The 26,304-nt window shown below is 43.6% G+C and overlaps 1 protein-coding gene across 2 annotated transcripts in view; it reads right to left on the bottom strand.

Annotated features, from left to right (window-relative positions):
* Nucleotides 1-7,731: 7,731 nt before the first annotated feature.
* ZC2HC1A (zinc finger C2HC-type containing 1A) overlaps nucleotides 7,732-26,304 on the bottom strand; it is a 47,933-nt gene continuing 29,360 nt past the window's right edge. The window contains exons 6-9 of one of the 2 annotated variants that reach the window (XM_077270698.1): nucleotides 25,196-25,295; nucleotides 22,048-22,147; nucleotides 14,862-14,963; nucleotides 7,732-9,687 (exon numbers count right to left, since the gene is read on the bottom strand). In XM_077270698.1, the coding sequence (XP_077126813.1) occupies nucleotides 9,504-9,687; nucleotides 14,862-14,963; nucleotides 22,048-22,147; nucleotides 25,196-25,295 (486 nt within the window). In that variant the 3' untranslated portion in view covers nucleotides 7,732-9,503. The remainder of the gene's footprint in view (nucleotides 9,688-14,861; nucleotides 14,964-22,047; nucleotides 22,148-25,195; nucleotides 25,296-26,304) is intronic. The other variant, XM_077270699.1, reaches the window with a different exon arrangement.

The raw sequence follows: 26,304 nt of genomic DNA, 5'->3' as shown, positions 1-26,304 counted from the left end.
GCTGGTTATCTAGGCAAGGAGCACGCGCTTGAAAGAATTGTCAGATTGCTGGATCTACCCAGCGTCAGTGCTCCTGCACTCCTCCAATGCAGAGGAGAATCTGTCTTGAAGGAGCACAGTTCAGACCAGTGGTCCATTCAAGCCGCCATACTTGAATTATCAATATTCAGGAGCGTAATGACCTTGGCAAGCAAGCATGAAGCCAGGTGACAGAGAAGCATGGTGCTCCTGAAGAGAGCTATTGAGAGTAATCCTTTACGTCCCAGCGTCAAGCCCAGCACCATTAGGCTCAAAATTTGGCATAACACAATATATAAGTTGTGCCCAGAGTGTTCCTTAGAGGGGTTGTCCCACCAACTAAACCACAGGGTTCCAGTAGTCAGACCCCCAATGATCATACATGAGAATGGGGGCCGTGTGTTACTGCACATGAACAATCACTGCTCCATTCATCGTCTGTCAGAGTGGCAGGCATGTCAGCACACTACTGCTCCACTAACACAAGGAACAATAGACCCCCGATGTTAGGATTGGTAGAGGTCCAATTATTATGGCTCCACAAATCACTAAAATGCAGGCTCCATCCCCCTCAACTGTGTTGAGAAGTGTAAATGTAGCAGAGAAGTGTAAATGTAGCAGAGAAGTGTAAATGTAGCAGAGAAGTGTAAATGTAGCAGAGGTTGAATAGTGCTGCTGCTCCATGCAACTGTATATGAGTTATAGAAGCAGTAGAGTGCGGCGAGTCTCTGCACTAAGTGCAGTTTAATTGCACCTTTTCCCATAATAGCGCTAATGTCGTATTGCTTGAATGGCAACGCTCCACTGTGCCTGTGCTGGAGCTATGGGATGGCCTCAGAAAATACTCATCCCAGGAGAGGGGGAAATTTCACCTCCACACTGGTCTTTAGGGCAGGCTGGGGGGGCGTTTTTAGCTTGTTTGATAGCACATTAGGTGCGCTCACACCAGCATAGTTGCACATGTTCCTATAACTGAATGCAGGAACACGTCTACAGACAGTATATAGCTCCACAAGCTGCTGGGAGAGATGGGACACAACAGAATGTCATGATTTACTTGTATCACAAATGTGTCGCAGACATTAAGGTGCAGCTCATATTTACTACAACTTTAAAAGTTTACGTTGTTTCAAGTTTTTGAGTAAAACTAACACAGAAAAAGGAAAAGGTCTACATGTTAAAGTCATTGATATTCCACCTGAGTTTCCTAGAAAGGCAGAATTATTTTCAACACTCAGAATTTGACTTTTCTGCATTATTAATAAGCTCTACAAACAGTTTATACTAAAATGTCCAACGCTTGCTAGAACCTTGCCCAGACTCTCGATTCGACTCCTTCATAGTCTAATGTTAGGAGAACTTGCCAGACTCACGGGCTCTTTACACAGCCCAATAATCATCTCGAAGAGCTTCCATAGAGCTCGTTCCTGATCAAAATCCTATGCAAGCGTGCCACCGATCATCCGAAAACAAAACGCTTGTTTACTGGCTGAGTGGATCGCTTATGCCGGTATTAAAATTTATTGTAGGCAGCAAATCTTCCGTTGTGAAACTGATGTGCAGCCAACAACATACAAACAATACGGGAACCGAGCAATCACATCAAGGCTCATTCGGCCTCAATACAGCTTTCACAGGCCCATGTAAAAAGGACCAAAAAACAACGGCGATCAACTAGTAATATTAGAGGATAGCGCTCATTATGGACCAAAAACTTCTTGTGTAAAACCATCATAAGGCTCGACTTATTGGCTTATATCATTGGGTTTCCACGAGAAGTTGATTGTTTAACATAAATAATTGCATAGGGCTATTCCTACCGTCAAATATGATGGAAACGGTGGATGAAGATGTTGCAAATCTCTTTAAAGTGATGTCAGTGGGATTTTGCTATATAAGCTACAGTTTACACGCAAGCCTCAAAAGGTACGTACACATAATATATGGCCATAAGAGCAGTGAATAAAGGGTATTATATCAAAGCCATATGCATAAATAATGGACTAAAATATTTGGACATATCGGAAAAACAGGACAAAGAAACAGAGGAAAATACCAAATGCAAAAGTCCAAGATATAGTATTTAAAAAGGTATTTTATATATTATAATATTGGTAACAACAAAGGTGAGGTAAGGAGAAAAACTCCAGGGATAAAAAAAGGGGACACATCACAAAGGACTGAATAAAAAAAATACACAAAATGATAACTAGCAGCAACAAATTAAAGCATAAGTGTAAAGTGCCAATGTGCAAAAGTTGCAAACACATGACCTGATAATATCAGCAAATATACTAAAACATTGCTAATAAGTCAATCAAATGTAGGTATAAAGAGCTGCACAAATGAGTGTGATAAAAATGTGAGAAATAAAAAAATAAAATAAGAATCAGTAGATATTCATGACTAATCTGAAATTGAAAAATATTGTTGCATATATTAAAAGGCGGTAGTGAAAAAAGTGCTCATATCATAGATGTATATAAATATAAAAAAAATAATAGTGCTCACAAAATAAATATATACTAAACAATTAAAAATATATAATTACTATAATAAATAATTAGTTAAAAATGGAAATAAAAACTCTGGATAACTAGGTGGTCAGAGAAATGGAACAAAACTGATATTTTCATTTAGGCCATTAGGGTAGGCTGTGTTGAGCATCCAAATCCACTTTGTTTCTTTTGTGCTAACCTTTGACTGACATTACCTCCCAGTATGGAAGGTAACATTTTATCAATACCTCTCACTCTAAACACTGATGGATCACATTTATGGAAAAGTTTAAAATGTTTTGGAATTGTTTTTAGAGTGGAAATGTCCTCATTTTTAGCCGCAGTAATACCGTTAACGTGTTCTCGCACCCGTATTTTTAATTGTCGGCTTGTGAGGCCGATAGATTTTTGGGCAAGGGCATATAGCATAGTATATAACAGACTAGATGGTAGCCCGATTCTAACGCATCGGGTATTCTAGAATATGTATGTATGTATATAGCAGCCACATAGTATATAGCACAGGCCACGCAGTATATAGGAGCCAAGTAGTATATAGCAGACAAATAGTACGTGGCCTGTGCTATATACTATGTGGCTGCTATATACATACATACATATTGTAGAATACCCGATGCGTTAATACAGGCCACACAATATATAACAGTGGCCACACAGTATATAACACAGGCCAAACAGTATATAACACAGCCCACGTAGTATATAGCAGGCACGCAGTATATAACACAGGCGATGTAGTATATAGCAGCCACGCAGTATATAACACAGGCTACGTAATATATAGCACAGCCCATGCAGTATATAACACATTACATCTTTTTACTATTGCTGATGCATAGGCAGCATCAATAGTAAAAAGTTGGGGACACACAGGGTTATTAGCAGCGATAGCGGAGTGCGTTACCCGCGGCATAACGCGGTCCGTTACCGCTGGCATTAACCCTGTGTTAGCGGTGACCGGAGGGGAGTATGCGGGCGCCGAGCACTGACTGCAGGGGAGTAGGGAGGGACTAATCGGACTGTGCCCGTCGCTGATTGCTCGCGGCAGCCATGACAGGCAGCTGGCGAGACCAATCAGCGACGCGGGATTTCCGTTACGGAAGTTGAGGACAGAAAGACTGAAGTACCCCTTAAACAATTATATATATATATATAGATTTTGTTTCGCAGTTGATGAAATGGTTGATATTAAAGGTCCTGGATCCTGCGGAATTGCTAAATGTATTAGTTCTACCAATGTTTGGGCATGCAACACAATGACCACATGAAAAACTGCCTTTACTTTGTTGAGATTGGTTCTACTTGTCTACTTGATAGTGACTTTTCGCTAATTTGTCTCGTAGATTTTGGGGACGCCGAAAAGTGATACATGGTTCACATAGGTCTGCCAAGAGGATGGGCCAGGCCTTTAGGAGTAAATTTCTCATTCTGCTAGCCTGGGTGTTATACTTAGTGATTAATCGGATTTGGGTGGATGGTGATGGTTTATGAGAAGAATATAATAGATAGTTTTGTATGGAATGTTTGGGTTTGTTGTAAGCTCTCCTAAAACAACGATGACTGTAGCCACGGTTAATAAATCTTTTTTCACTGGCCTGTATTTCAAAATCTGCATCTGTTGAACATAGTTGGCTAAGTCGCAAAAATTGTCCTACTGGTATGGAACGAATTAGAGATGGAGGATGTGAAGAGGACCTATGTAATAGCGTATTTGTTGCTATTGGTTTTCTATAAATATCTGTTTGGAGTATGTTATTTGAATCTCTTTTGATTGTTACGTCCAAAAGTTCAATACGGTTGATATCATACTTGTAGGTTAACTGGATGTTCAAATCATTTGTGTTCAAATGAGACATTAATTAATTTACAGTTTCAGCAGTGCCTTGCCAGACGAAAAAAATATCATCTATGTACCTCGTCCAAAAAAGGACATGGTACATCTCTTGGTATCTGTCAGACAGAAAGAGGTCAGTTTCCCACAGCCCCAGGAATAGGTTAGCGTAAGATGGTGCATATGGCGCACCCATGGCTGTACCCTGGAGCTTTAGGGAGAAAGACCCCTTAATGGTGAAAAAATGATGTGTAAGACAGAATTCAAGTAGTTCTGTAACAAAATCTATCATAACCAGAGTTGTCGGACATCATAAGGAAGGTTTTTGCTGCATGTATACCGTCAATGTGTTTGATGCTGGTATACAGGGGGCAGCGTAGATCTGTGTTGCGCCATCGCCTAGTAACCTCTAGTGCGATCACCCATTCCCATGCCCATTGGCTGCTCTCCATTTAAATACCTCACTCCCTCTGGATGTCGCCACCCAATGACGAGGGCAGACGCCGATACGCGAGTCGGGGTTGGTGCATCCAAGGGACCTGAGGTACGCATTCTAGGTATTTATGTGAGGATTTATTCAATTTATCTTTTGTACCTATATTCATTTAATTAAATTGTACACTATGAATGACCTCAGTATGAATTGTTGATTTTCCTTTTTTAGCACAGGCACTTTATATCCTTACCTTCCATCATTATCTTTTTTCCTTAGTCCCAGTTTCAGCAGCGCCTTGCCAGATGAAAAAAATATCATCTATGTACCTCGTCCAAAAAAGGACACGGTACATCTCTTGGTATCTGTCAGACAGAAAGAGGTACGTCTCCCACAGCCTCAGGAACAGGTTAGTGAAAGATGGTGCATATGGCGCACCCATGGCTGTACCCTGGAGCTTTAGGGAGAAAGACCCCTTAACGGTGAAAAAATTATGTGTAAGTCAGAATTAAAGTAGTTCTGTAACAAAATCTATCATAACCAGAGAGTTGTCGGACATAAGGAAGGTTTTTGCTGCATGTATACCGTCAATGTGTTTGATGCTGGTATACAGGGGGCAGCGTAGATCTGTGGTGCGGCGTCGCCTAGTAACCTCTAGTGCGGTCACCCATTCCCACTCCCATTGGCTGCTCTCCATTTAAATACCTCACTCCCTCTGGATGTCGCCACCCACTGACGAGGTCAGACGCAGATACGTGCGTCGGGGTGGGTGCATCCAAGGGACCTGCTGCATGCATTCTAGGTATTTATGTGAGGATTTATTCCATTTATCTTTTGTACCTACATTCAGTTAATTAAATTGTACACTATGAATGACCTCAGTATGAATTGTTGATCACTCCTTTTTTAGCACAGGCACTTTATATCCTTACCTTCCATCATTATCTTTTTTCCTTAGTCCCATTTTTGTGATTTTTCTTCTTTATACCTGCAGATACCTACCATCTAACCTGCATATACTCATTATATTCACTCGTTTGTGCAGTTCTTTATACCTACATTTGATTTACTTATGCAGCTTTTAATTTGCAATTTTTAAGTATATTTGCTGATATTATCAGGTCATATGTTTGCAACTTTTTCACATTGGCACTTTACACTTATGCTTTAATTTGTTGCTGCTAGCTATCATTTTGTATATTTTTTATTCAGTCCCTTGTGGTGTGTCCCCTTTTTTATCCCTGGAGTTTTTTTCCACTCTTACCTCACCTTTGTTGTTACCGATGTTATAATAAATAAAATACCTTTTTAAATACTATATCTTGGACTTTTGCATTCAGTATTTTCCTCTGTTTCTTTACATAAGCTACAGGCATTGTCATGTTGGCGTTGTTATACTGATTAAAAGGATACCTGGGTTGATGAAATCTGTCTTGTGGTTCTTGTGTAAGCTGCCATCACACTAGTAGTATTTGGTCAGTATTTTACATCAGTATTTGTAAGCCAAAACCAGGAGTGGGTGATAAATACAGAAGTGGTGCATATGTTTCCATTATGCTTTTCCTCTATTTGTTCCACTCCTGGGTTTGGCTTACAAATACTGATGTAAAACACTGACCAAATACTGATAGTGTGACGGCAGCCTTACAAGTTTTCAGCTAATGAGATGACCGTGCGCCAAGGCAGAACGGTAGGCACAGTCTTAGCTTCATGCTCTAAGCCACAGAGACCAAGAAGAGACCTGATCACAGGCCGCACTGAAGCACAAACATGTTCCACATCATTACCTGTCTCTATGATGAGGAACATGTTTGTGCTTCGGAGCGGCCTGTGGGCAGGTTCTTCTTGGATTCTCTGGCCTAGAGCACCAAGATAAGACTCTGCCTACAGTCCGGCCCCAGATCACGGGAATATCATTAACTGAAAGCTTCTAACACTAATAACACAAGAACCACACGATGGATTTCTTCACCTGAGGAATCATTTTAATCAGTGTAACAACACCAACATGACAATGCCAGTAGATTAACCCTTTCACGACATGCGCCGTAATAGTACTGCGCATGCCGTGTCTCCCCCTTTGATGTGCGCTCCGGCGCTGAGCCCACATCAAAGTCGCGACATGTCAGCTGTTTTGTACAGGTGACATGTGCGCGCAATAGCGGCGGGTGAAATCGCTATTCCCCCGCCGCTATTAACCTGTTAAATGCCGCTGTCAAACGCTGACAGCGGCATTTAACTACCGCATACGGCCGGGCGGCCGGATATGACGTCATCGCCGACCCCCGTCACATGATCGGAGATCGGCGATGCATCAGGATGGTAACCATAGAGGTCCTTGAGACCTCTATTGTTACTGATGCCGGCCTGCTGTGAGCGCCCCCCTGTGGTCGGCACTCACAGCACACCTGCATTTCAGCTACATAACAGCGATCTGATGATCGCTGTTATGTAGCAGAGCCAATCGGGCTGTGCCTGCTTCTAGCCTCCCATGGAGGCTACTGAAGCATGGAAAAAGTAAAAAAAAAAAGTTTTTAAAAATGTGAAAAAAATATTAAAAATATAACAGTTTAAATCACCCCCCTTTCGCCCCATCCTAAATAAAACAATAAAAAAAAAAAAAACCTACACATATTTGGTATCGCCGCATTCAGAATCACCTGATCTATCAATTAAAAAAAAGCATTAACCTGATCGCTAAACAGCGTAGCGAGAAAAAAATCCGAAACGCCAGAATTACGTTTTTTGGTCGCCGCGACATTGCATTAAAATGCAATAACGGGCAATCAAAAGAACGTATCTGCACCAAAATGCTATCATTAAAAACGCCAGCTCGGCACGCAAAAAATAAGCCCTCACCCGACCCCAGATCACGAAAAATGGAGACGCTACAGGTATCGGAAAATGGCACTTTTTTTTTTTTTTTTTTTAAGCAAAGTTTGGAATTTTTTTTCACCATTTAGATAAAAAATAACCTAGACATGTTAGGTGTCTATGAACTCGTAATGACCTAGAGAATCATAATGGCAGGATAGTTTTAGCATTTAGTGAACCTAGCAAAAAAAAACAAACAAAAAACAAGTGTGGGATTGCACTTTTTTTGCAATTTCACCGCACTTGGAATTTTTTTCCCGTTTTCTAGTACACGACATGGTAAAACCAATGATGTCGTTCAAAAGTACAACTCGTCCCGCAAACAATAAGCCCTCACATGGCCATATTGACAGAAAAATAAAAAAGTTATGGCTCTGGGAAGGAGGGGAGCGAAAAACGAAAACACAAAAACGAAAAAGGGCCGCGGGGTGAAGGGGTTAAAAAGCAAAATCCTGCTGACATGTTCACTTTAAGAGACCAATTAGGTCCTATGTTGCCTTTTGTTAGGGGAGTATAAGGTAAAAGGGGACAGCATAGTGCCTGTTGCTCCAGAACTGGAAAATTTAAGTTGATTAATCTGCAATGGACATCATACATCTGGGGATATCTCAAGCCAATAGCAAAAGTAAGGAATGGACACAGCTAAGATTATTAACTAATTAAACCTCCAGGTGATATGTATTGGTATTCCATGCCAAAACACAAAGCTCCTTAAATGAAGGAGGTGGCAATAGCTAATTATTATTTAGAACTTTTTATACAAGATCTGTCGGGTGAATGCAGAAATTGCATAGACATGAAAATTACATGTTAGAACTTCCCAAGAGATCTACTCTAGTGATCCAAACCAAGATTTTCCACCTTACAAGAGGAGTTACAAAAGGTGCCAGAAGATTGTGATCTTCCCTTGATATCTTTATGCAGGCATTACAAATACAATTGAATTTTGTCATCTAAAAATGGAGCGTGAGATTGTAAATTGGAGAATAAAATAGTGAACCACTGTAAATGGACGAAACTATAGAAAAGCAATAAATATAAATAAAACATTAAGATCTAATGGTAAAATCCTTCATGTAGATTTCAGAGAACAAACACAAAATAGACCGCACAGTCCTAAACGCCCATCAATCGCAGCATACATAACTAATAAAGAGTCCCATAAAATGACAGACCTGCATACTCCGCATTCTGAGAACAACCCTAGTACTAGTGAACATGCAGTTATAGAAAAGTAAAGCTTCCAGTGCCAGACTTATGAGTGCAATATATACGGCCCTTCTGTTAAGCCGGCCATAGACACAGGATAACAGGGGCCAACACTTCGCATTCTGATACCTCAAAATGGCCTCCTACGTGTTATTTCCAAACAGCAACAGGAGGTAAGAGGCAGACAGAAAATCCAACCTGTCATCTGCCCCAAACCATGGGCATTGGGAAGCATCTGGCCACACCATAGACATCAGACCCATCTATGGCCAGTGTTATCCCTTCCAAGGTTCCATCACCGGAGTTAGTGTTCATCTCTGCCGTCACCACATTGCACTAAAGTATTCACAACCATTAGTGAATGTTACGGGTGATACTGTCAGATACAGATTTTTTTTTTTTTTAAATTTAGAGCCAATTGTAATATTATAGCATGATAATCATATATTCATTTTCTTGAAGATCCTAAGATGTTAACCTGCAGGCCGCTTTGCCAACGTAGACTGCGTTTTCTCATGGCGTTATGTTATCCCAGTCATTTCGATACCATACGTTTCAGCAGTCTTGGTAAGCCTACTTTTCCGTGGTGTAATGCTTGGCTTTTTGTAGCACACAACGTTCAGAGAACCATTCTTCGTACTCCACATTCACAGCAGAACTTGGCTGACTGAACGGGGTATTTGGTGCCACACTCGTGGCAAAACTTTGTCATCTGCCCTGATCCATTATTATCTCCGGTTTTCATGCGGCCTCCATTCATGGCATCAGAGTGGTCTCCAGTATCGTAACCCATTTTATCAGGCCTAGAAAAATTAAGGAGAGATTCACATGAATTCAGCATATTATGGGGTATAATCCTGTCAAAGTCTACACAACAAAGCTGAAAAGTGTGCTACACAAAACAGGCATGTCCATGCAGACTATACACAAAATAAAAGTGTATCTCTAATATTACCGCTCTCCCTAGGAACTCTAAACCCCTTGGTGAGATCCACCGTAGAGCACATGTATGGCAGATGGGCATCTTGCATGTATTGCGCAGATACAGCTCGATAAACTTGTGTTCCAACTGTGTCCTACTGCTCGGTACCTGAGTCTAAAGCTTCTCATACCGCTTAGATATCTGTTGCCTGGACGATGGTTTGGGTGTTTGTTTGGCCGGTACCACCTCCCCTATATACAAGAGTGCTCGCTCTGCTGAGCTTTCCTGTGTTCTCTATGAGAAAGCCACTACCACACATCTCTGGTGGCATCCTACCTCAGGAAGAAATGAAAGACTGGCAGTCCAAAACTGGACATTCCGGTTCCTTAACCCCCCCCCGACACTAATTTGTTGGGATCCCAGATACACATTAGGCTTTCGGCCAAACCATAAATATGGGGGGCTTAATTGTTGCATTTGGAGTTGGCTCTGATCCCCTCCCCTCCTGTGAGCTCTGCAGACAGAAGTTTGGAGAAGCGGACAGGACTCTTCGTGCCGATTACTCCATGTACTGTGTTATCTGCACATTAGACAGATGTTACACTTGCCCCTGTAGGATCTGACTGCTCCCTTATCAGATACAATACACGCTGCACTACTTGGATCTTTCAACCACTAAGACCTTGTGTGGGCTCTTTTCAGTAGAGGCAATTTTACATGGGGGCATTTTTCCACAGTGTTTTCCATGACAAATTTTCATGTGGGCTTCTTTCCTTTGAGATTTTTTTGGTCGATAGCCCTCATGCAACTCTATCGACCAATAGAAAAAAGAAAAAAAAAGTAAAAAAAAAAAAAGTACGGCAATCAGAATATGGGGAAACAAACTAAGAATTTGGGGAGTTTTTTTTGTATAATAATAATAAAAATAAACAAACTACGACTTTTGGGAGTTTTTTGTTTAAAAAAAAACGAAGGAAAAAAGTTAATGTAGTAATGCCATAACTGTACGGACCTGTAGAAGAGAATTAACACAATGGACCCGATTCATTAAAGCTTTTATGACAGTATTCTGGCATAAAAAGCTTTAAAAAGTCACATAATTTGGGGGCAACTCCAGGCTGTGATTAAATGTTGAAACTGTTTGAATTCTTATGCCATATTCACCCAATTCCAACAGAGAGCGGAGGTGGGGGTGAGATGGGGCAAATTCGTGCCGAGCAGAGGTGATCACCACTCCACAAATCTTATTCCAGTAGGGACTGGAATAAGCTATGTGGCGAGGAGCACGCAGGTGTACGCCAATCGTCCCACACGATCTTGATAAATCAGGCCCATTCTTTTTTTTTTTTTTTACTGTGAAAAGTCGGGAAAGGTCATAGAGGCCCAGTGCCTGCGCACTGCAGTACTTTGCTCTGCCCTTAACACGGCAGACAAAGTACGCCTGCGCCGGAGCCGCAGCGTGAAGACAAGAAGAGGACGTCATCGTAAGAAGATGGGAGGAGCTGGACCGGACCGCGATGCCCATCGGACCAGAACCGGACCGGGACCGCCCCTGGGTGAGTATAATCTAACCTGTTTTTCTTATCTTTTAGGATACATCTGAGCTTATCTACAGCATTCCAGAATGCTGTAAATAAGCCCCTGATGCTGGTGGGCTTAGCTCACCTTCGATTTTGGGGGTGACAGGTTCCCTTTAAGGATAACGCTGTCTTTTGGTCATCTTCCTACTTCTCTGACCACTCCTTTTTTTATTATTTGCTGTCTGTTCTTCCTCTCCCCCTTCCCCATATTGTTGATGGTCCCTAGAGCTCATTTGCAGGTTCCCGCTTCTTTTCAGATAGATTTCCAGAAGAGATTCAATTTCAGATAGAGAGAGAACTTTTGGCTTTCATTACAATCTCTATGCTGATTGCACACAATTATGCACATCTTCTCCTGACATCACCTTCACATTACTACAAAATACCGCTGAGCGCTCACTTCCTCTACCATCATGTCCTCCACAACTGATCTCCTTGTGTTTGCTCTCTCTACTAACCTACGTAAACTTGATATTTAAAATCTTCCTAAGCTTCCAATATCCAAACACTCATTCGATCAGTTCACATGCACCTCAAAACATTTCCAGAATCTGCCCTTTTCTTACCAACAAAATAGCAAAAACTCAAACTGTTCCTTCATTACTGAACTACTGTAACTCATTACTAATCAGTTTACTCTCCACGAAACTCTTCCCTCACCAGCCTATCATAACTGCAGTAGCCAGGCTCATATTCTGTCCAGCTGTTACACCGAAGCCTCCACCCTGTACCAGCTGCTGCGCTGGTTGTGGTCTACTATAGGTAACAATGTAATCTTTCAAACATGTATCCACAGAGCACTCTACAGTGCTGCAAAGCTCCACATTTCCAACCTCATTGCTGTCACCCTAACCTTGCACTCTGGCTTTTTCCAGCAGTGTTCGTGTGGTGACGTCAAAGACTGCCGAGTGCAGTGAATACCGCCGGCAGGTAATGAGCAGCCCCGGAAGCACATGCTGTCAGGAGACAGTAGGATGAGAGGACGCGTCGCTGGACAGGTAAGTATAATATTTATAATGTTTATTATTAACCCCTTCATGACCTTGGGATTTGCCGTTTTTCCTTGTTCGTTTTTCGCTCCCCTCCTTCCCAGAGCCATAACTTTTTTATTTTTCCGTCAATATGGCCATGTGAGGGCTTATTTTTTGCGAAACATGTTGTACGTTTGAACGACATCATTGGTTTTAGCATGTCGTGTACTAGAGAACGGGAAAAAAATTCCAAGTGCGATGAAATTGCAAAAAAAGTGCAGTCCCATTCTTGTTTTTTGTTTGGCTTTTTTGCTAGGTTCACTAAATGCTAAAACTGATTATGATTCTCCAGGTCAGTACGAGTTCATAGACACCTAACATGACTAGGTTATTTTTTATCTAAGTGGTGAAAAAGAATTCCAAACTTTGCTAAAAAAAAATTGCACCATTTTCAGATACCCGTAGTGTCTCCATTTTCCATGATCTGGGGTCGGTTGAGGGCTTATTTTTTGCGTGCCGAGCTGGCGTTTTTAATGATAACATTTCAGTGCAGATAGGTTCTTTTGATCGCTCGTTATTGCAGTTTAATGCAATGTCGCGGCCACCAAAAAACAGTAATTCTGGCGTTTTGAATTTGTTTCTCGTTACGCTGTTTAGCGATCACGTTAATGCTTTTTTTTTATTGATAGATCAGGCGATTCTGAACGCGGCAATACAAAATATGTGTAGGTTTGATTTTTTTTTATTGATTTATTTTGAATGGGGCGAAAGGGGGGTGATTTAAACTTTTATATTTTTTTCACATTTTTTTTACTTTTTTTTTTAAACTTTTGCCATGCTTCAATAGCCTCCATAGGAGGCTAGAAGCTGGCACAACTCGATCGCCTCTGCTACATAGCAGCGATCATCAGATCGCTGCTATGCAGCAGAAATGCAGGTGTGCTGTGAGCGCCGACCACAGGGTGGCGCTCACAGCTATCGGGGATCAGTAACCATAGAGGTCTCAAGGACCTCTATGGTTACTATACAGAAGCATCGCTGACCCCCGATCATGTGACGGGGGGTCAGCGATGTTCTCATTTCCAGCCCGCCCAGCCGGAAGCGCCGCTGTCAGCGTTTGACAGCGGCATTTAACTAGTTAATAGCGGCGGGTGAATCCCAATTTCACCCGCCGCTATTGCGGGCACATGTCAGCTGTTCAAAACAGCTGACATGTCCCGGCTTTGATGCGGGTTCACGCCGGAGCCCTGCATTAAAGAGGGGGAACTGACCTCAGACGTACTATCCCGTCCGAGGTCAGAAAGGGGTTAATTTTATTCTTTCTTTTACAGGGCCTGGACCCGAACTGTAACACGGGTTTCCCATGGAAACCCGTGTTCGGGACCTTGTGACCGAACACTATGTGTTTGGTACGGGTCCCGAACTTTACAGTTCGGGTTCGCCCATGACTAACAGCTACATCTAAGGCCACATTCTCACGGTCAGTATTTGGTCAGTATTTGACCTCAGGATTTGTAAGCTAAAACCAGGAGTGGAACAATCGGAAGAAAAGTATAATAGGAACATGTCACCACTTCAGCATTTATCACCCACTCCTGGTTTTGGCTTACAAATACTGATGTAAAATACTGACCAAATACTGCTAGTGTGAACATGGCCTTACATTCTCTTACATTCTGCTACGTCTGAAAGGAGTGGAGAAAACTCAGATCTCAGCAGTTTAATTCCTCAAAAAGACAAATTTTCGCAATAAAAAGCTATTTAATTTGGAAAATAAACTATTATATAATTAACGAACATGCACTGGGAATGTTATGAAAAAAGGAAAACAAATTAAAAACTATGCCAGAATTGCTAATTTTGTTCATCTCACCTCCTGAAAGTGAAATAACAATGATCTCAGTATTGTATGCTCCAAATAGAAGGCTTTATATGGAAAAATAAGGTTACGAATATCTGAATAAGGGGAGAAGAAGAAACTGAAGATGGAAAGATGAAAAATGTTTGTGTCCTTAAAGGAAAGCCTATCATCAAAAAATCTAAAAAAAAAAATCCCCAAACTTAAATTTTTTTCCCCCATCTTTATTTAAAAACAAATTTAGGAATCTTGCAATTTTCACAGTGGCCATTCATGCTTTTCTAAACTCATACCTCCAGACCTTCCAGGAGGAGTTTTCAGCAGATTCAGATCAGTAGATGCAAGATTAGAATGACTGATAACCCCTCTATACAGGGTCCACCAATCACAACAGGTGACGTCACAGCGGACCCTGCTGCCCTCCCTTCACAATGACCTCTGGACACGCTCAGTGGATGCTTTGGTACAAAACAAAAAGGTTTAGACTCTGTTAATGGGTACTATGTACATGTATTGTTTCCTAAAACAACAGGAAGTTAGAGTCTTAAAAAAAGACCCTAGAGAACAGTGTGAAAATTGCAAGATTTCTGTTTTTAATACATATTGCGATATAGAAACCGACATTAACGGGAACGGAGCACAGTACCTCGAGTAGCTTTCTGCATTGTAAGTTTTCCTTTTATTGGCGGATAGACCCGGGGCTGGGTTTCTCGCCAAGCTGGGTGGTGTTCTTGACTTTAACGATCCTCTAAAATGAAATAAGTAAATGGTTAACGATCGCGTGCAATGGAAAAGCGGCAGATTTTACCTGTGGATTTGTACAAGTTAAACTGTGGAATGGTTTATATCTCATCCTCAGGTCAATTTTATTCACTATGGATTTCCCTTTTGGGGGGAAAAACATGCAGGAAATCCACTGAGAATATATATATTTTTTAATGAAAAATAAAAAAACAACAATTTTTATGCTCATTACTACCAACACTATGCGACAAGCTATCGCCTAATCATTTAGTGGGCACGGCAGTTTTAGAGACTCCTAGTCTTGTTGACTCCGTCCAGTTAGCTTCTTTGGTGACACTTCTGACAGCGTAACACACAGGTAAAATCTGCAGGAAATCCGCTGGCGACACATGCAGATATTGCCTTAGATTCATTGTAGTGGAAAAATCCAACATGTATGGGCCTGACCTTACATATAGATAAAAGATATGATGAGGTGGGGCATTTAAAGGGGTTGTGTCATGTTGTTTAGTGGGTAAAACTGAGATTTTTCACTCTATAGTTCGCTGCTTGTTGCTTAGGTTACCAGCCACCGCAGCTTTGACATGTTTTTTAGTTTTAGAACTGGCCGGAGTGCTGGATATATTGAGTTACACTGCCCCCAGAAACAAATTTGTCTTTGCTGGCAGCATTGGAGGGTGCACAGATTGGACCAGCAGCGTGACCATTCCACAGGTCCACACTGTCGATCCTGAAGAGCGCCTTCACATTGCTGTCCGTTCTGCACCATTTACAGATTTCTGTGCCTATAGTGTATTTGCCTTGTGCTATTATATTACAGCCACTTTGGTACTCACATTTTGGATTATGGCAGCATTATTGGATGTAGGATGCGCTAATAATATTTAGAAACTTTTCTCTGATATAAGAAATTGGAGGTTATAGTTCATCCTCAGGGTGTCAGGACTATCAGGCATTGCCCTTCCCTTTCAGCAGAGGTCGTTGTCCCATCACAGCATGCAGGACTCCCTTCAGCCTGAGGTCTGCTATGGCATTGACAGACCACTTCTGCGGATAACTGAACTTATTTCACTGCACAACCCTTCTAATTGGAAGGATTAGTTTTGGGAGCGGGAGTCATGGCAGCACTGGGCGTAGGGAGATATCAGGCTACGAAGTAACAAGCTCATCTTGACTGTACAGTCAACTTTGAGGATATTTGCAGATAAAAACCTGAGAAGGGGCAATCTTTTCAACAATCACCTGAATTGGCAGAGAAACAGTGATGCCAACAGCAGAAACGTGCAACCATTACAACCCTGACCCCAACCTGTCCTCCTCAGCCGTCTTCTACAGAAGTACCAGAAGGGTTCAGAACATGATTAATCCCGGTGTTCCCACAGGTTTGTGCTATGCAGATTGTTTCACTACATGATCCCGCAGAATTACAGGGAGGTCAAGGTCATCGCCTGTTTAGTTTTAGTAATCGCTCCAAGGTTTAGTGTTAAGGCATTCTACACACCAAACAAGTTTTCTTGAAAGATAGGATTGTCGAATAGATGGATTCAATAAACACGAGGTTTTCCCTTGGTGCTTGAATTAATCACATTGTTATTATTGGACTCCCTTCCAAGTCTTCCTGTAGGCGATTACATCCGTAAACTTCTGACTGCAGAACATGGGGAAATTAGTTAGCCTACAATGAAATTTGAGTAGGTGCACTTGCTATGACTACAGCTGGCCATACATACTAGATGGCTGTGTGCTGAATGATGATGCTTCAGTCCATCATCACCTCACATACACAGAAGTGCTGGTTCAGACGAGTGCTTCTGTGTTCTCTATGAGACAGTCGCAGACTGACCCGCCAGCATATCTACGGGAGAACAATGCAATCAGCAGTCCTAAATCGTATAGGCCAGAGGTGTCAAACTGCATTCCTCGAGGGCCGCCAACAGGTCATGTTTTCAGGATTTCCTTAGCATTCCACAAGGTGCTGGAATCATTCTGTGCAGGTGATTAAATTATCACCTGTGCAATACAAGGAAATACTGAAAACATGACCTGTTGGCGGCCCTCAAGGAATGCAGTTTGACACCTCTGGTATACGCACTTTAGGCATCTGTCCCAACCATCAGTCAGCCGGCACCCCATAGACATTAGACAGTCAGCCGAAGCCAACCATATCTGCAGGACTTTAGTCTTGGCCACACAATAAGATGTTCCTAGACTCCATCTTCTGGAACACGTGCGCTATTGTGGCTGGGCAGGCAGAGGACCACGAGGCTTATAAACCACTGTTCGGGGACCTGATCGCTGACTGCATCAAAGTATGTGGTCTAGCCTTCCTGGCGTGAGAGGATACCACTGAAAAATTACATCCTGTACTCACCGCTAGAGTTGAGCGAATTTGATCGGGTCCCTGCTTATTCGGAAAACTATAGCACTTGCCGAATAAGCTGCAGAGGGAACCCGGATACATGGAGCGTGCCGGCTGATCAGCTGTCCGGCGCCGCAGCTGCATGTGTCGTGGCTGTGTCACTGTCACAGCACATGTGTGTTGGGCTCTCCATGCATGCCGAATAAGCAGGGACCCTATCAAATTCGCTCAACTCTACTCACTGCAGCTACTTGGGGGAAACAGAGTGCAAAATTACCCTAAAAGCAATCCATCTGAAAAAGGAAAAAGGTTAACACCTAACCTGGCCTCTAAGGCCTAAAAAAGGTCTGAGACTCAGATAGTGTCAGTGGGAGACAACGGAAGTATCAAAAAGTGAAGAGCCTGATGCGAGCAGGCGAGGTATAGTCTGCCGGGGAGGAGACAATTTTATTTAAATTCCAATAATAGTGGCAGCGTCCCGTGGCAGCAGACTATCCCATGGTTCTGTGTCCTCCAGTGAGACGAATGAGAAAAGCTGATCTGTAGGCAGCGGACACGAAACAGTGTTGGGAACGGAGGACTGGGTGGGGAGGTGACGGATCACCACTGATCTTATATTAATGATCTTTCCAGAGACTAGCTCATTGATATACCAGTAGTAGAAAACCCTTAGAACTTTACAGTGCTATGAAAATCCCCATGACATGATCTCTGCGTCTAAAGCTTTTAGTGAAAGCCAAGCTGTCAAAAGCAAGTAGAGCATGCACTACAACCACACCGGAAAGAAGAATGAAGCAAGCAGATTGATTTCGCCCACCATTTATATCATCATGGTGCATTCATGGTTCATACACTCTGTATAGGGAAGAAAGTCACAGATACTGCTCCTATCATAAGGAATTCTCGCACCTGGAGCCCACTGAGACATTGATGAAGGGGTTTCCCACATTTGGGGACTTTTTTTTTTTCTTACTTAAATACTTGCAATTGGGGCTAAAAATCATTTTTTCAAATGGGTATTATTAAGAATGTTGCACTGTCTCACACCGTCTATTGCTGGCTGCAGAATGAATAGACGAGGGCGGCCACATTATCGTTATTTATCAGATGTGTCGGGGACACGGTTCCTTACATTTATTATACAGGTATGACAGGTTCTCCTCCTGCTCTGGTTAGTGCAGCTTCCATCACAGACAGCACAGGTCCCCAATCTGTACAATGGCTACTGGGGGAGGAGCAGTGACCCGTCCATCAGCCTCCTCCAATACAAAAGCATTTCCATGTGAGGTTTTCTATTGGAGGAGGCTGATGGACTGGTCCGGTCACTGCTCCTCCACCAGCAGCCATGGTACGGACCGGGGACCTGTGCCGTCTGTGAGGAAAGCTGCAACCTTTAACATCCAACATATCAGTTGCTCTGTTCATTCTTCTGCAGGGGTCTCGTAAGCAGGCCCCAACCACCCAGACAGCCCAAGCCATCTCACATGCCTTAATCTAATGATAAGCCACAACTATTATTGGTCAGGATACAAGGGGGATTCGTAAAGATTCCGCCTTTAAAATAATCTCCCACTCCCTATCCGGATGACCACATCTGCAAGTTTAGGGTAAAGAGCGACACCCAGTGGACAGTACATGTAATACACAGTATGAAAGACGGAAGGCATGTTATGTATCACATCTATTATTCATTTTCTTATTTCACTATACTCTATAAATCAATCCTACAATAATTTACCGTTTCGGATAGGTTTATACATGTGTATACCACTTCAAAATAAACAGCTCGCAGAATGAAGTAAAATATTAAAATTGGTAAAATTCACTTTACCAATCTTTCTAGACTCCAGCTTCAATGATACAAATGTCTCCTGTTCATCTCTGTACTTCCTGCTCCCTCTGGACGGACAGGTGACTGCTGCAGCCAATCATTTGCCCCAGCTGGTCTGTGTACTTCCTGCTAAATCTGAACAGACATGTGACTGCTGCAGCCAATCACTGGCCCCAGCCGCTCTCTGTACTTCCTGCAGCCAATAATTGACTACTGTGGTCTGATGTCCATCAGGACTGAAGAATGGTTTTGTACTTCTTGCTCGGTCCAGTCGGACATAAAAGTTATGTTCTTATTTATGTGAAAGATGCATTCAGTATAAATACAGTATGTGGCCAGCTAACTGCGTTTTAAAGGGACCCCAATATTGGCTAGATGCCTTTAAGAAGCTTCACTCAAGAAAGCAGGAGGTCAGGTGAGTGGAAAATTGTGTGTGCCCAACTCTGACCCTATCCCTCAAAACCAACACAGTTTGTCATCTAAATATGGAGCCCCTAGACCTGCAAATGTCACCAAGTGAGAATTGTCCCAAATTCAGAGATCACAGCAGATTCCCCGCCACGCGCCACAAAGCCTGAGCACACAGCATCACCACTGCAGATATCCCTCACTGTGATGTTCCTGGATCTGTGTAAGCAGAACATTAGTGCCGGCCTAGTAATAGCATGAGTACAGAACTGTTCTAGGACTGTGCCCAGAATCACTAATAAAAGACCAGCTGGATCCCCAGTGATGTCCACGTAGCGAGGACCACACAGCGATGTCCACACAGCGAGGACCACACAGCGAGGACCACACAGCGAGGACCACACAGCGAGGACCACACAGCGATGTCCACACAGCGAGGTGCACAAAGCGAGGTGCACAAAGCGAGGTGCACATAGGGAGGCCCACATAGAGATGTCCACATAGCGAGGCCCACACGGCCAGGCCCACACAGCGATGTCCACATAGCGATATTCACATAGCGATGTCCCTACAGCGATGTCCACATAGCGAAGTCCACATAGGGAGGCCCACATAGAGATGTCCACATAGCGGGGCCCACACGGCCAGGCCCACACAGCGATGTCCACACGGCCAGGCCCACACAGCGATGTCCACATAGCGAGGCCCACACAGCCAGGCCCACATAGAGATGTCCACATAGCGAGGCTCACATAGAGATGTCCCTACAGCGATGTCCACATAGCAAGGTCCACATAGCAAGGGCCACACCACGATGTCACTATAGTGATGTCCACATAGCGAGGTCCACATAGCGAGGCCCACACGGCCAGGCCCACACAGCGATGTCCACATAGCGAGGCCCACACAGCCAGGCCCACATAGAGATGTCCACATAGCGAGGCTCACATAGAGATGTCCCTACAGCGATGTCCACATAGCAAGGTCCACATAGCAAGGGCCACACCACGATGTCACTATAGTGATGTCCACATAGCGAGGTCCACATAGCGAGGCCCACACGGCCAGGCCCACATAGAGATGTCCACATAGCAAGGCTCACATAGCGATGTCCCTACAGCGATGTCCACATAGTGAGGCCCACACGGCGATGTCCACATAGGGAGGCTCACATAAAACTGTCCACATAGCGAGGCCCACACGGCCAGGCCCACGTAGAGATGTCCACATAGCGAGGCTCACATAGCGATGTCCCTACAGCGATGTCCACATAGCGATGTCCACACAGCGATGTCCACACAGCGAGGCCCACACAGCGAGGCCCACACAGCGAGGCCCACACAGCGAGGCCCACACAGCGAGGCCCACACAGCGAGGCCCACACAGCGAGGCCCACACAGCGAGGCCCACACAGCGAGGCCCACACAGCGAGGCCCACACAGCGAGGCCCACACAGCGAGGCCCACACAGCGAGGCCCACACAGCGAGGCCCACACAGAGCTGTCCACATAGCGAGGGCCACACAGCGATGTCCCTATAGTGATGTCCACATAGCGAGGCTCACATAGAGATGTCCACATAGTGATGTCTCTATAGCGATGTCCACATACTGAGGCCCACATAGAGATATCCACGCAGAGAGGCTCACACAGCAAGGCCCCTACAGTGCGGCACTATTATCTGCTAACAGAGACACATATAAGATGGCCCGTCTGGAGCCTGTCAGTGCAGCCATCTCCGCCTGTGGCAGCCCAGACATTGAAAACTGAAGAAACAAGCTGGGCACAAGTACATTTTCCAACTCTGAAACAAACACCGGGAAGCTTCTGGCTCCGCACAAACCTGCTGCATGTAGCCTCCGTCTCTCAGGCTCACATTCACGGGCAGCACAGCATATTCATTGGGGATGTGGGATGATTTGTGAATAAAGGACGTATTCAGGCCAATAAAAGTGTAACTCTCCTGGAGCACAGCTTAGAACAGTTGGCATGTATGGGCAGAAGTGATCCAAGAATTATGTCATTTACGTAAGGGAGTGGGCCTGAGATACCAGGGCTGTGCCAGGGATCTTTGACGGCCCCACTGAGTTCTGGTTGTCAAGAGCTTGGAGAATCGGGCTGGCAGAGAAGAGGCCGGTAAGGCCTCCCGAGCTGTATAGGCTAGTAATCTCAGCTGTAGCACATGGGGTGGAGGGGGAACACGTAGGAAAGCGCTGAGAGGTTCTGGAATCTCAGTCATTATTTTAGGAGCAATTCCATATTGCCATAAAGCAGAAGACATTTATGCCATAAATGTGACGGGACCACTCCTGGGAGTCCATAACAGATTTATTCATGGCCTTCTTTGTTGGTACTGCTGCGTGCTGGTTCGGCATCTACGTGGCACTCCTGTTCTGCGGTCTCCATCTTTCATCATTTTTGCCACCATAACATACACACTATAACTATAACTACCCATATATAATCCTTCAGCAATATTGATAGCACCTACCCGGTCTGAGGACTTGACACAACAGCATTTTTCTGGGCTGGAGAAAGTGTCTGAAGACGGCTTCCAGTTACTGCAGCGGCTGGTTTTCCTGACGTTATACCTACATGATACAGAATGAAATATAAAAGAGTAGAGCGGAGCAAAAAGAGCCGCAGGATCCTGGTCCAACAGCCATGTCGGTAGTCTGTGGCCACTGGACCCGATCCCTCCGAACCTCATCCTGCCTGCCGCCATCCCCAGTGCCTCTTCTCATTAGTAGGCTTGGTGGGACGTCATTGTTGCATTGTGCTACATGTGACAGCGAGCTGGGCCTACTAACCAGGAGAGGCGCGGGGGATACTGGTGGGAAGGAGGAGGCTCACAGGGCTCTGATCCGGTGGCTAAGGACTACTGAAGTCACCGCCAGGTCAGGGTACAGTATACCGGAAACCAGGAGTACAATATGTGTGTATTAGGAGACGTGTATATGTATATATGCACACATGGATATACCGTATCCATCTATATATACATATGTCTGCATCAAACCTATGAAAAATATTTTATAGCCAGAAAGCAGAATTTTAGGTGAAAGTGCCATTATTGTATTGATTTTGGATTTCTGTTACCACTGTATTACTGAACCTATACTTTACCGGTAAAAATGGCCGCCTCAATAATATCAGTGTTATTGAACCCTAAAATGCTGGTATGCAGCACCCGCACAGAAGGTAAATCACTTATTGATAAAAGGAGAGCTCCTCGTAATTTGAAAACAGCAAAGAGAATCTGTCACCCGACTTAAGCTAAGACTAAGTCTAACGATGTGTCACTTCCTAGGCTTCTTGCTGTAGTTTTGATAAAATCAGTTTACCTGCTCTGCAGCTCCTCTAATCTTCTCACAAATGAGCTTTGTATACCCGGGCCCATGGTATCGATTGGAAGCTTTCTGTCTACACTTAGTGTAGGGAAAAGGCTGCCAATCAGTGGTGAGGGGTGGAGAAAGCTGGAGGTCTTAAATATTAGAATTACATAGCAGAAGCTCATCATTAAGAAGACTAGCAGAGCTGCAGCAGATACAATTGTGTTATATATTAAACTTAAAACAAGCAGCCCAGTAAGTGACATCGCTAGAATCAGCCCCTACATAATGCTGCTCTCATGTCGGTCAGCTGGTGACAAGATTTCTTTAAAGACCTTATGAGGTTACACCAACATGTCACCATAGAGTATACAGCGGGTGAAATATGTAATGAACAACACACCAATTTTCTAAAAAATATATATTTCTAAAGGTGCCATCAACATGAAATTCTCAGCAGATGTCAGTAACAACCCATCCGATCCACACAGGCAAAGAAATCAAACCATAGATGTCCATAAATTAAGTTATGTGCAATAATGAGTAATGACACAGGGAAAAAGTATGGAACATGCTTACTGAAATGTATTTAATACGTCATCACCTTTGTTGGTGATGGCATCTTCAAGACACCTCCTACATGGAGAAACTAGTCGCATGCATTGCTCAGGTGTGATTTTGGCCCATTCTTCCACACAAAACACTCTTCAAATCCTGAAGGTTCAGTGGGCTACTTCTATGAACTCTGAGCTTTAGTTTTTATCAAGAATGTCTCGGTACACTTGTCCATTCATCCTTCTTTCAATTATATGAAGTTTGCGAGTGCCATATGTTGAAAAACAGCCCCACACCATGATGTTCCCACCTCATGATGTTCCCACCCAAACTTCACTGCTGGCATGGTGTTATTGGGGTGATATGCAGGTGCTTTTAGCCTCCAAACATGGTTTGTATTATGGCATCCAAAGAGTTTAATTTTGGTCTCATCTAACCAGACAATACTCTCCCAGTATTTCACAGGCTTGTCTAAATATTGTTGAGCAAACTTTAAACACACTTGCATATGCTTTTTGTTCCGAGAAGCAATGGAGTCTTGCGTGGTGAGCGTGCATACAGGCCATGGAGATTGAGTGCATTATTTATAGTTTCCTTTGAAACAATTGTACCTGCTGATTCCATGTCTTTGTGTAGCTCTCCACATGTGTTCCTTGGCTCTTTGACAATACTTCTGATAATTCTTTTCACTCTTGTCTTAAATCTTGTGGGGGCCGTGGCCAGTGAATGATGAAAAGATGTTCTTTCCAATTTCCGGATTATGGCCCCAGCACTGCTCACTGGAATCTTCAGTAGTTTAGAAATTCCTCTGTAACCAATGCCATCAGTTTGTTTTGCAACAATAAGGTTGCGAGGGTCTTGAGACAGCTCACTGGTTTAACCTATCAGGAGATTTTTCTTGTGTGGCATCTTGAAAATGGGACCCCTTTTTTTTAGGCCATCAGTTGAACCAGTTGATAATATTTTTCACCAAGTGGCAGGATTGCTTTCTAATTAGGGTGCTCTTACACTGCGTTCTGGCACTTGTTCGGTGGCCCCATTGAGGCTTACGGCCGAACCTCTCACATCATTATTGGGTGTGTACACCTACTGGAGGAAGACATTCAGAAGTAGTAAACTGTGTCTGGATGACCGTCTCCAGTAGGTGTATACATTAGAAGATGATGCACGACTATGGCTCGGTCGAACCTCGATTCGTGGGGGTGGTGATTGGGGGTCAGACATAATCCCCCATGGGGCCACCAAACAAGTTCCAAAAAGCAGTGTGAAAGCACCCTTACTGATAGATTTCAGCTGGTGTCACGACTTTCCATGGCTTTTTGCACCTCTCTTTCTTCATGTGTTCAATACTTAACTTATGGAGATATAACACACCGATCTCAGCCCAGAGCTGTAGTAAAGTGCGAGATATCAGTGTCACAATGGTGCCAGGGTGGGCAAGACGATCATATATGAGAGGGGCTTCCACCGTCCACTGCGATGCTGTGCTCCCTAAATCAGTTTAAAAACTCTGTTTATAAAGAGGATCAGAAAGGCAAATTCATATAATTATTTGCAAATCCATATCTAATTAAAAAAATAAACGCAAATGTGAACGAAGCCCTACATTGAGTGGTCTGATAAACGACCTGATGGCTGTGGCTGGGACTCCGGGCACACCATTGTGACCGGACCGTCACTTTCCTGACATTATAGTGATAGGAACGACTGACTACATCACATCGGACACACACTGAACATAAGGCGCATTACCTGAGGCTGGTTTCCCCAAGTTCGGTGGTTGGGGTAAGCGGGAATTTGCTGTGGACACGGAGGCAGGGGAATTAGTCTTCTTCAGTGATGGGGGCTTGTACTGCACATAAATACACACAGATGTTACACAAAGAACACATGGCGAGGTCAAGGCTGGTGCGTCTGCAGACATCAGTGCTACACGTGATAGCAGCTCAGCGTCAGCCGGATTCATCAAAGCGCTTCAGATATAATTCTGGAGTAAATTGCTCTAAACGCAACGCAGACATCAAAGCTCCTCTAATTTATTACGAGTGATTGCGTTCCTTACATTGACTGGAGTAAGATCTCTGGCTTGTTGCACAGAGGCACACGTCACTTTTCACAAGCTCCAAATTCATTAAAGAGGTTGTCCACTACTTTCTCATTGATAACCTATCCTTAGGACAGGTCATCAATGTCTGATTGGCCCGTCTTCTCATAGTGTCCGCCGACACAGACACAGATGATCGGCGGGGTGCGGGGTGTTGGACCCCGACCGATCAGACATGGATGACCTATTCTAAGGATAGTTTTCTGTGTAAAAGTAGTGGACAACGTCTTTAAGAACCGCATGAACATCGGGCAAACAAACTAACCGGATAAATTATTTAGTGATTTTCAGGATCTCTACCAGTTGTCATTTAATAGGAACCATTATTGCTGACCATGTAAGTAACGGCTGAATGACAGCAAACATACAGAAAACAGAAATTAATACAGAATATCGCCATGTGCAACACCACGAGACTGATAACCCGGAGAAAACATAGAGAGTCACCTTTGTACACATCATGCTTCTGTTTCAGTGTCTTTAACAGAAGTGTTAAGGATCCAAACAAAATTGTAGTGTAAGGACTCGCTGACACGAGCGTATACATCGGACAATGTTTTATCAGACAGCACGCGGACCAATGTTATTCTATGGGGCAGTGCTGATCAGTTTTTTTTCTCATGCCAATTCAACATGACAAAAAATTTGCAGCATGCTGCGTGTTGCTGCACAAATCAGATCGCACTCACTCTTTCGAGTCTATAGGGGTGTGGAAAACATCAGAAGGCACTCGGATGACCTCTGAGTGCAGTCTGAT

The sequence above is a fragment of the Ranitomeya variabilis genome, chromosome 6 (genome assembly GCF_051348905.1).
Source record: "Ranitomeya variabilis isolate aRanVar5 chromosome 6, aRanVar5.hap1, whole genome shotgun sequence".
NCBI lineage: Eukaryota > Metazoa > Chordata > Amphibia > Anura > Dendrobatidae > Ranitomeya > Ranitomeya variabilis.
The sequence above is the reverse complement of the archived record's forward strand: the minus strand, read 5'-3'. Positions and strand labels throughout refer to the sequence as shown.